Source organism: Mytilus californianus, unplaced genomic scaffold, assembly GCF_021869535.1.
Source record: "Mytilus californianus isolate M0D057914Y unplaced genomic scaffold, xbMytCali1.0.p SCAF_2, whole genome shotgun sequence".
Lineage (NCBI taxonomy): Eukaryota > Metazoa > Mollusca > Bivalvia > Mytilida > Mytilidae > Mytilus > Mytilus californianus.
Genome location: NW_026262668.1, coordinates 69,145,901 through 69,157,913, shown reverse-complemented (window position 1 = coordinate 69,157,913; position 12,013 = coordinate 69,145,901). Strand labels below are relative to the sequence as shown.

The window sequence follows — 12,013 nt, the reverse complement described above, 5'->3', positions numbered from 1 at the left end:
AAGTCAATCATAAAAGTTTAAAATATAAATTTCTGTCACTGATTCACATAATTTATATGGCTTTAACTAACAAAAAATCCATTATAAATACAATATTTATAGAGCGCATTATATAATAACAACAATTACTCTAAGCGCTTCCCCTTTTAAAAATAAATAAAATACAAAAATACATAAAACATAGAATACGAAGCACCAACTAATATGAATCAAACAAGCAGATAAAGATTAAAAAAAAAAATAATAAAATGCTCCGCTGGGGCGCAGCTTGATACGACCGCAGAGGTCGAACCCTGAACAGTTGGGGCAAGTATGGACACAACATTCAAGCTTGATACAGCACTGAATTTGGATTGTAATTAAATATTTGACACAGCATAGGTTTCTGACACAGAATGAATGTGGTCTAATAACTTAAAAATTTTTAATTTACCTATTCAAACCATATCATTATTATTTGCTTTTATATATAAATCAGAAATAACCAATTTAAAATGGAAAATTTTACAGTAAAAAAGGAAAAAAAAATCCCCCCCCCCCCAATTTTTTTTAACCCCCTTATGATTCATTACCCCCAAACTCAATCCCAGCCTTCCCTTTGTGGTATGGTACCTTGCAGTACAATTTCAGAGAGATCCATACACTTGAACACAAGTTATTGTCTGGAAACTAGAAAAATGCTTGTTTTTTGGCCCCAAATTCCTAAACGTTTAGGGCAATTACCCCCAAACTCATACCCAGCTTTCCCTTTGTCATATGGAACCTTGCAGTACAATTTCATAAAGATCCATACACTTACACACAAGTTATTGTCCTGAAACTAGAAAAAATGCTTGTTTTTTTGCCCTTTTATGGTCCAGAATTCCTAAAATTTTGAGGGAATTACCCCCAAAATCAATCCCAGCCTTCCCTTATTGGTATGGTACCTTGCAGTACAATTTCAGAGAGATCCATACACTTGAACACAAGTTATTGTCTGGAAACTAGAATAAAAATGCTTATTTTTGGCCCCTTTTTGGCCCCTTATTCCTAAACGTTTTGGGCAATTACCCCCAAACTCAATTCCAGCTTTCCCTTTGTGATATGGAACCTTGTAGTACAATTTCATAAAGATCCATACACTTACATACAAGTTATTGTCATGAAACTAGAAAAATGCTTGTTTTTTGCCCCTTTTTGGCCCCTAATTCCTAAAATTTTGAGGCAATTACCCCCAAAATCAATCCCAGCATTCCCTTTGTGATATGGAACCTTGTGGTACAATGTCAGAGAGATCCATACACTTACACACAAGTTATTGTCATGAAACTAGAAAAATGCTTGTTTTTTGCCCCTAATTCCTAAAATTTGGAGGCAATTATCCCCAAAATCAATCCCAGCATTCCCTTTGTGATATGGAACCTTGTGGTACAATGTCAGAGAGATCCATACACTAACACACAAGTTTTGTCTGGAAGTTACAAAAATGCCTATTTTTGGCCCCTAATTCCTTAACTGTTGGTACCATAACCCCCAAAATCCATCCCCACCTTCCTTTTGTGGTATTGAACCTTATGGTCAAATTTCATAGAGATCCATTCACTTAAACTAAAGTTAGAGTGCGAAAACCAATGTGTCTTCAGACGACGACGACGACGACGACGCCAACGTCATACCAATATACGACCTCAAAATTTTTTGGCGGTCGTATAAAAATGCATGTACCCTGAAATATACAAAACAGTCTAAAATTAATGCAGTCAATTAAAAGTATATAAAATCTACAAGAAATCCTTAAAAGCAGTTCGAAAGAAGTGAGTCTTGATGTTGCTTTTTAAAACCATCTAAAGAATTCACACTCCGCAAGGACAATGGTAAACTGTTCCAGAGTGTAGGCGCGGCCTTGTCAAAACGCCTCTCACCTTAGCTTTTCGATCGGACGTCATTCGGAGGATGTAAAAGCATACTGTTTTCCGACCTGAGGGATCTGTTGGGTTTGTATGGCGTAATTAGGTCTTGAAGGTAGCTAGGAGCCTTGCCATGCTGTGCTTTGTACACATATATCAGAAGTTTATATTGGCAACGGTAATGAATGGGTAGCCAGTGTAACGATATAAGAACAGGCGTAATTGAGTCAAATTTCCTTTTTCGGGTAATCAAACGTGCTGCTGTGTTTTGGACACGCTGTAGCTTACTGATAATGGTACCATACAACAATGCGTTGCCATAGTCTAGCCTTGATGTAACTAGGGAGCACACTCGTGTTCTACAGGCTTCAACCGAAATTAAAGATCGAATTCGACCAATATTCTGAATCTGGTAAAAACAAGCCTTGGTGATCGCTCGCACTGGCTTGATGTTCAATAGTGATGGTTTTGAGCATGAGCAAAACGGCACAACAGATAAAGCTATTGCATTTAAAAACCTCTGTGTATGTCAGTATTCTCTCTATAACTTGTCAAACATAAAAGTTCTTCAAAGACAACTCTAATATATCTATCAAATAGCAATGGTCCTCTGATCATCACGGTCAAATCTATCTCGGGTTTAAACTGGCTCAGTGGTTTTAAAGAATATTTGTTTTCACAAGATCCTAGTCTGTTAGACTGTTAGCAATTATTTTACACAATATGACCATCTAATATACATTGTAAATAGAATAGTCTTAGATTTAGCTCCTCTGCTGTAATTGGTTAAAATTGATCTGAATGATTTTTATGAGTACTAAATAAAATATAAAAAAGACATCCCATTTACATTCTTAATTATATTGGTATCATTTATATGCTTGTTGTACAAGGCTCATTTGACCAGAATATTCAAACATCTTTTTTATTCAAGTATAGATATTTCACCTTTGATAAATTTTTTTGTAAACAATGTGTTTTTCATTTCATCTCAGTTCTTCATTGGTCAAAATTCAATTATGATGTCAAGTTTTCTTGCTTTCCTCTGAATTTCTGATTGTGATGTCATAATAAAGGTGACCATAACTGATATTATTCCACTGTTTAAACATATTGATAGTTTAATCAATATTTGATTGGTTGAGACTATCCCACGTGTCATTGAACAAATCTTCATATTCCATTCTGAGGATCATATTCCCCTCTGAAATGTCGGGATTACTTCGTGCGATGTTACGTGCGGTTAATGTACATAACGTTTTGAACTTCCTATTCTTCTTAAAATAGCGACAGCTAAACTCATGAACATGTTCAAATTTATTTCAGACGATAAAACAAAAAAATTTATAATTAAATTTTGATCCTTACTGTTTATCAATGGGCATGTCGTGTTTAGTTTGACTTACAAAAACAAGCGGATAAGAAAAAAAATGTATGCAAAATAATATTTAATGTATTGATAGTAAACAAAGCATAGGCAGTGGAATAAAACATTCATTTCCCTTTGCCTTGGGAGATATGAAGATTTGTTCACCCTCGAAAATCATATTTCCCTCGGGCAGAGCCCTCGTGAAATATGAATATTCTTGGGTGAACAAATCTTCATATCTCCCTCCGGCACGGGAAATAAATGTATAATGTCACATAAAAAAAACTCATCTTTTTTGCAGATCATTAACAAAAACAAAAATTTGTCTACATAGGATTACATACGGTCTACAAATCTTTATAGAAACAGATTCCACCACTGAATCTCGTGCAATACAATATTTCTCCACTCTCAACAGTTAAATTTCAAATATTTAAGACGTGAGGCTTGAAAATTTTACTGTCTCGAATGGAAAATATCAAATTACACTCATCAACATGCTTATTGCAGTGGTTGAATGTATGTTTACAAGATATTGATTTGTCTAGCTCTTATAGTTTTTCTGAAATAAGTTTTATACAGCTAGTTAATGCCATTAAGTTTGGATCGCTTTAAATTTGTCATGATAAACCTTAAACGGATGTATGACCAATTAACCAGTTATGGTACTGAAATATAACTTCAGTGGGAAAAGGACTGTACCTGAGAAATGACATTGGATGTTAAACTGCTATGTGAATCAATGAAATGTATATATGTCAGAGTTACAAACTTTTTATGATGATTTAAACTCTAAAATGTATCTTTAAAACAAAAGTTAAAAGATAATATGTCAATATCAATTATGACTAGGTTTCACAGTTTGGATACAGTCTTTAATTGATTCATTTTCCACACCTAGTAATTCCTTCTCTACTGTCTTGGAATACTGTCTTAAATCCACTCCCTGAAAAAATGTGAGAATCATGTTTTTTATGTTATATCTTTTGAACACAGTATTTTTTTTTAATTCAAATTGCATGGTTTTTATTTTATGCATTAACTGGTAGATTTTCTAAGGTAAATGATAGCTAGACTTTTGCCCTATGTGATTTTCATTCATTTGACCAAAAATAATCAATGGTTACTGATTGTTAAGATTCAAAGAAAGCAATTTTCTGTAAAGCTTAACCATTTATGATATCTATCTATTTTGCATAACCTGTGTTGTTTGATTCTGTCTGATTGACAATTACCCACATCTTTTATTTGTATGCTAGCCTATTTCTTGCAATTGTTATTTTACTCTAAACATCTACTCATATTTACCATTACTCATTACATGAATATACATACAGTTTTCAGGGCTTCTTTGACAATTTCATCTTCTAGATTCTGTTGTATGTGTACTGTAAACAAAAGAAGGAATTTCTAGCACATAGACCTATACAACGAACTACATGTACATCAGATAGTATCCATCACATCTGATTTTTAACAATTACCTGCATACAATAAATTACCTTTATGTAACATCCATATACACACATTTGATTTTATAACAAACACTTGGATAAATGTTATGTATTGTAACATCCAAATACAACAACTAGATAAGCTGTGAGCAGAACTTGCTACATGTAGTTGCTAAGCTGCACTCCAAATTTCTTTCAACAATTACAATATGACAAAGTTTATGTTTTCCAATGGGAACACCCAAAATTATTCAGAACAGGACTAAAAAAAAAGCAACCAATTGCATTGTGCAGAAAAAAACTCTTAAAATGAAATCTGTTCTGTTACTTATGAGGACTTGCAGACTCATCTCTTTTGAAGATATGGCAAAGCTTATGTTTTGCAGTGGGAAACTCCATAATTTAAATGAGTCAAAAATAAAATAAAGTCCAGACAAACAAAATGTACTGTGAGCTACAGTGCTTTCAAATGATATACCAATATAAGTATTCAGTAATGTATACAGAAGGTTGGTGAGCTACAGTGCTTTCAAATGATATACCAATATAAGTATACAGTAATGTATACAGAAGGTTGGTGAGCTACAGTGCTTTCAAATGATATACATGTACCAATATAAGTATTCAGTAATGTATACAGAAGGTTGGTGAGCTACAGTGCTTTCAAATGATATACCAATATAAGTATTCAGTAATGTATACAGAAGGTTGGTGAGCTACAGTGCTTTCAAATGATATACCAATATAAGTATTCAGTAATTTATACAGAAGGTTGGTGAGCAATAGATGTGAAAACAAATCATCCAGAATAGCATGCTTAAATGAAACTTGATACCAAATTTCAGGAATATCTGTTTGCACTTCCTGAGTAAATACGCAACAAAAAATGTCAACCATGGCTATATTTGTAAGAATATATATAATTATTTGGCAAACAGGAACTCAATATTTGACTAATGTGAAAACGTATCACATGATCAAGCATTTTCATAAGAAGCTTGATACCAAATTTCATGAATCTCTAATTATTTCATGGGATGGATTGAAAAATAGATGGACAGAGGACCCCCCTTTCTTTGAAATCGGAGTATAACAAATGAACAAATGGACTACAAAATTGGTAAGGGTTCCGCGGAACCCAGTGTCTCGCCTACTTTTGCTGTTAATCGCAGGCTCAACAAAAATGAGGAAAAAAATTAATAAAAATATTCCTCTCTATACTATCTTTTGATTGTAAGTAGCTTTTGTCCAAGTTTGGTAAAAATCCAGGATAGTTTATGAATCTAATAAATGTTTTAAAAACTTAAACTGCAGACTGTATGTAATGTTAACTGGAAGAAAACTAAGTCCATTTATAAGTAAAATACGGAAAAAATGGAACAAAATTTTAACAAAATTTCCTTCTAGATACTAGCTTTTAATCATAAACAAGCTTCTGTCCAAGTTTGGTACAAATCCAGGATAGTTTAAGAAAGTTGTTAAAATTTAAAAAAAACTTTAACCACAGAGATTGTAATGTAAACTGGCAGAAAAACTAAGTCCATTTATAAGTTAAATACGGATAAACTGGATTTTTTTTACAAAATTTACTTCTGGATACTATCTTATGATCATAAACAAGCTTCTGTCCAAGTTTGGAACAAATCCAGGATAGTTTAAGAAAGTTGTTAAAATTTTAAAAACTTTAACCACAGAGTGAATGTAATGTTAACTGACAGAAAAACTAAGTCCATTTATAAGTAAAATATGGAAAAAATGGAATTTATTTTTTACAAAATTTATTTCTGGATACTATCTTATGATCATAAACAAGCTTCTTTCCAAGTTTGGTAGAAATCCAGGATAGTTTAAGAAAGTTATTAAAATTTCAAAAACTTTAACCACAGAGTGAATGTAATGTTTCCTGGCAGAAAAACTAAGTCCATTTATAAGTAAAATACAGAAAAAATGGAACAAAATTTTAACAAAATTTCCTTCTAGATACTAGCTTTTAATCATAAACAAGCTTCTGTCCAAGTTTGGTTCAAATCCAGGATAGTTTAAGAAAGTTGTTAAAACTTAAAAAAAACTTTAACCACAGAGATTGTAATGTAAACTGGCAGAAAAACTAAGTCCATTTATAAGTTAAATACGGATAAACTGGATTTTTTTTACAAAATTTACTTCTGGATACTATCTTATGATCATAAACAAGCTTCTGTCCAAGTTTGGAACAAATCCAGGATAGTTTAAGAAAGTTGTTAAAATTTTAAAAACTTTAACCACAGAGTGAATGTAATGTTAACTGACAGAAAAACTAAGTCCATTTATAAGTAAAATATGGAAAAAATGGAATTTATTTTTTACAAAATTTATTTCTGGATACTATCTTATGATCATAAACAAGCTTCTTTCCAAGTTTGGTAGAAATCCAGGATAGTTTAAGAAAGTTATTAAAATTTCAAAAACTTTAACCACAGAGTGAATGTAATGTTTCCTGGCAGAAAAACTAAGTCCATTTATAAGTAAAATACAGAAAAAATGGATTTTTTTTTTTACAAAATTTACTTTTGAATATTATCTTATGATCATAAACAAGCTTCTGTCCAAGTTTGGTAGAAATCCAGGATAGTTTAAGAAAGTTATTAAAATTTCAAAAACTTTAACCACAGAGTGAATATTTGTGGACGCCACCGACGACGGAATGTAGGATCGCTATGTCTCGCTTTTTCGACAAAAGTCGAAGGCTCGACAAAAATAAAGTCATTGATGATCACTATACAACCATACCCCCATCCAATCAACAATTCAAAAAGAAGGGAGTTAAGGAATAAAATAGCTATGAAAAGTCAGCATGCACTGAAGGTAGTTAGTTAAGACAGTCTTCCAAAAAATTATTTAACAGTAATTTATCAATTTCTTACAGGAAAAGTACTATTCTTGAAGTGATAGTTATAACAACAGTGAAATGGTAAGAAATTTGTTTTTTTTTTCTTATCATGTGGGAGATTTCCATATCTATGAAAATAACATATTTGGAGATTCTGGCTCATTCTGGAATGTTGATACCCAAAAACCTTTTACTTGTCAGTTTTTCTAGTGACAACAGAATTATATTTTTTTGGGTTTTTTATAACACAAATAACTGTTTTGTTATTGCATCTTTAGTCTTTAATGAAAACAACATGTTAAATTAATCCATGACATTTAACAAGCTGGTATATTGGATCCAATATAAACAAACCTGCAAGTTGTCTCTTTAAAGCCTTCATAAAAAAAAAATCCTAGATTGTCAAATAACTTTTTAAAATTATAATGGGGGCAAATTTTACTTTTAGCCATTCTCAGTGAAAACAGCAGAAAATCAAAATAAAAATAATTGGGGGCTCAGAAAATCCTAGCAGGGAAGGAGAACATAGGTTTTTTTTTTATTATAGTCTCAATCTGATGGGGTCTCTAGAAAAATGTTATTTCTATTTCCCCAAGCAGGGACAGATTTAAGGGAAAGAGTGAACCATATGGTAGGGATAGCTGTAAAGATGACTGTCAGACAGAGAGTGCGACCATTTCATTTGCTATAAGAACTTTTTTAGTGGCCACAAAATGATTATATACATGTACTTTCAAGAAGTGTTGTACATAAGACATGAAAGACAATTGTAACAAATTAATTAAACACTGCAGAATAACCTTTATATCTTGCCAAAAGATCTTCATCAACAGTACACATTGTAAAAAGATAAAGTTGATTTTAGCTGAAATCAATTTACCGGGTAGATTAATTGTAGATATTCATCTACATGTATTACCATTTATCCATATGTAGTGACAGTGGTAATAGACAAAAAACATCTCCCTAAAATCATGAAAATATATCAGTCTTCACATAGATAATTATTTTCATTTAAAATACTAATTAATTCCAGCTCTTACCATCAACTTCATCAAGCCAGTAATCTTCAGATGTAATATCTAGCTCTCCAAGGTTTAAATCCATAGTCTCATGGGGATCCATGATCTGTAAATAAATAAGATATAATATGAATATTGCTTCAACTTTCATTATTTTAAAACAGATATAATTAAAAATAATAATGCTTTACAGGAAAATTTACTGTTTAAAGCATGCCATTTCAAACATACAACCAAGAACATAGATCTGAACACTTTAATTGATTCGGTATATATATGTTACCTCTAGACATCTTTTCCACCTGTACAAGTTTGTGTTTGTTTTTTTACCTCACAAACATTTAAACTGTGTTTCTCAAATAAATGCACATCCTGAAAACAAGTTCAAAAGGGGTAAAAAAAAAAAGAGGAGGTAATCAAAATATCACATAAGGAACACTAAAATTTCAATGATTGGTCCTCCTGAGTTCATGTGCATCTCCTGATACTTGTTTTGCCTTGAGTGCACTACAACAATCTTTTAAACAGAAATTCAATCTGATAATCAGATTAAAATGCAGATCATGTGTCTAAGCTTTGCTTAATAAAAGGATCTTACAATACTTCGTTTTACTCTCTGTTCTTGTTATTATTACATCAGCCTATGAAATTTCAGGCTTCAAATTTTTGAAGGCGTGTATTAATCAGACAAAGTTTGAGAATCCCAAATGTTCTTTAAAACAGAAAGTAGAACAGAGAATCTTCAGATCGTTGTATAAAACAAAACTTTGACACAGGATCTGTAGTTTAATCAGATTGCTAGAAATTAAAGTTCATCTCTTAGCATCAAAATTCAATGTGAACACCAAGTTGGTCAAACCTTGTGCGTAATTCAGTTTTTATGATTTATTTCTCAACGACCTGTAATTGGCTTGTGTAATATTAGATTATTATTATTATTGATCATTTTATTAGAAAAATAAAATTAACATCATGAACATTACTGATTGTTAATTCAATTTAATCTAAATTATTATGACTTTAGATAAAATACAATGAGATTAAAATAAACAAATATAATAAATAATGAATACACTTTATTGCTATTTAGTCCATTCCGTAAAAAAACAGTCATTTAGACAACTTCCTGTTTGGGTAAACTGTCGCAAGACAAAGGTCATCAGTAATAAGCTGAGGGAGGAAAACGTATAGGAAGTGAACATTTTGAAATTTTTGTAGTTTATCATGTTTATGATCTTATTTTTTATACACAAATTTAAGTAAGAAAATGCTTTGTTTGAAGTGTTTACAATAATTAAACACAACTCTGAAAAATTTTATGCACAGTATATTGTTTGAACAGGGCTCCAGATAGCTTCAACAGGTTTAAAAAGTTATGTAATTTCAGAACTTATCCAGAATGGAATAAATAGCGATAAGGTGTATTATATATTCAATTAACAAATATGATTATGCAACAAAATTAAAATATATAAAAAATATAATAATAACAAATTCACTAAATAAATAAAACAATTTTATTTGTTTGTATAAATTAAGTTTCTATAATAGATTAATAAAGATATGTAGAAATTTGGATTCACATTAAAAATATTTTGAAAGTGTTTTGCAAATTCAATAACATTTAATCATTTATATTCCTTTAAAAGGCCCAAACTCTCTTTTTATTCTTTTTTGGAGTTGACATTTTTAATATTAATAGTCAGAGATAACTTTTTAGACGGTCCGAGTTGACTTAAAAGTCGGTCCATGCTGTCTATGGGACAAGTTGATGTGCTCAATATTTCTGTATTCATTACATTATTTGGTGTTAGTCTTTATTCCGTTAAACCCATCAAGACTTTCATCTATGATACAAGCCCTTGTGTTTAGATTTTTTTCACTAGTAAAAAAGTAGTATGTAATCTGGTGTTTTGTATGATTGAAGAATAACTATAGTATAATACCCATATATTTTGTTGAAGATACACGTTTAATTGTGTTCTTATGTTATGTTTCGACGTTTACTGAATAAAATCAGCCACAAACAGTCCTGGGGGATAACTGTAGAGTACTGTCAAACTAGCTCGCTGGACATAAAATTATCTCCCTTTATTTACGCCAACTTCCTTTTCCGGTTAAATCTTCAACATGGTTAGATAGATAGTGCTAACTTATCCGAAATATATCCATCGTACTTCGATTAATTAGAAATCATCCATAGCTGGTTTTCATGAGAAACCCTTCCTCAATTAATAATTAATGTGTTTTCTGAATAAATTGTGTACAGGGTTCAGGCAGAGAGATTCTACATTGGATAAAAACAGGGGGTCCAGTGGTTCTGAACAAACGACCTGACAACTTTATTTATACCCCGAAAAATGAAACACCGCAATATTGCTCAAGAGTCGGAATTAATAGATTCCTATATGCTGTTGTTTAATTGTGATTAAAATCTATTGATTCATCTTGATTTAAAGATTCCAACAGATTTATCCATTTTCAAATCATATATCTTAATTGATAATGATAGGAAATAAACTGATAGTCTAGCCCTGGTCATTGATGAAGGTCTACCACCTTGCTGTATTTGAGTCCCGTAGCTAGTGTCTAGTTCAGGACTGGATCAAATGTTTGAGTAGTTGTCTATTATTTTATTTTGGATAAAAAATGTTATATTTTCATATATGTGGGTTGAGTTGCACGGATAAAGATAAATACATGTATATATTAATTGGCAAACACTAACAATAAGAGCAGATAATAACAATCAGACAAAATTTATGTTTTAAACAGAAATTTGTATATTTTTAAGGCATTGATACTGCCAGAGAAGTTTCAACACATTCTTCGTATTATGAATACGAATATTGATGGTCGCAGGAACATTATGTTCGCAATGACTGCCATCAAGGTAAGCATTAGTATGACCTAATAATATCATATGAGCCCTTGTACAGATAATTCAGCATGTACAATACTGATGCTGTTGCCCTGTTGATATAAATCATGAGTTAATATTGCCTTTTTGCCTGGTCCAACTGAAAAAGAACAGGACATTCACTTCTGGTTTGAATTTTTTAGTATTGTACATGCAAAAGGATGCTCGAATATCTTGGAGAAAAAAAATTGTGATAAATACATAATACCTCAATTATTTTGTCAATATTGGTCTAATTATATGTCAAATGGTGAATGTACATGAATTGAGGTATAATCCTTTAACTAAGGTTCATCATAACAATTGGACAAAAATTGCTGTTTTTACACCTTAAAATAACTCTATTCTGAGTACAGACAAACCTGTGCAGTTGGAAAAGTTTAAAGGCCTAGCATCCCAGGAGTTAAAAATTTTTGTTACAGCTCACTAGCCTTATTGGTAGCAGGATTTTACTAGTCCTGTTGATAGAACTGCTAGCCTGTGCTAACAATTA

General features: G+C 31.5%; 2 protein-coding genes across 7 annotated transcripts in view; one reads left to right on the top strand and one right to left on the bottom strand.

Moving 5' to 3' along the window:
• Positions 1-10,683, bottom strand: part of LOC127728059 (vacuolar protein sorting-associated protein 52 homolog) — a 32,234-nt gene extending 21,551 nt beyond the window's left edge. The window contains exons 1-5 of one of the 4 annotated variants that reach the window (XM_052235247.1): positions 10,547-10,676; positions 8,884-8,972; positions 8,622-8,706; positions 4,591-4,643; positions 4,126-4,201 (exon numbers count right to left, since the gene is read on the bottom strand). In XM_052235247.1, coding sequence (XP_052091207.1) covers positions 4,126-4,201; positions 4,591-4,643; positions 8,622-8,703 — 211 coding nt within the window. In that variant the 5' untranslated portion in view covers positions 8,704-8,706; positions 8,884-8,972; positions 10,547-10,676. Of the gene's footprint in view, positions 1-4,125; positions 4,202-4,590; positions 4,644-8,621; positions 8,707-8,883; positions 8,973-10,546 lie in introns of all 4 variants that reach the window. The other 3 variants (XM_052235249.1, XM_052235248.1, XM_052235250.1) reach the window with 3 other exon arrangements.
• LOC127728151 (40S ribosomal protein S18) overlaps positions 1-12,013 on the top strand; it is an 821,762-nt gene that overhangs the window by 791,558 nt on the left and 18,191 nt on the right. For 2 of the 3 annotated variants that reach the window (XM_052235401.1, XM_052235399.1), the window contains exon 2: positions 11,395-11,493. In XM_052235401.1, the coding sequence (XP_052091361.1) occupies positions 11,395-11,493 (99 nt within the window). Of the gene's footprint in view, positions 1-10,688; positions 10,734-11,394; positions 11,494-12,013 lie in introns of those variants that run through there. The other variant, XM_052235400.1, reaches the window with a different exon arrangement.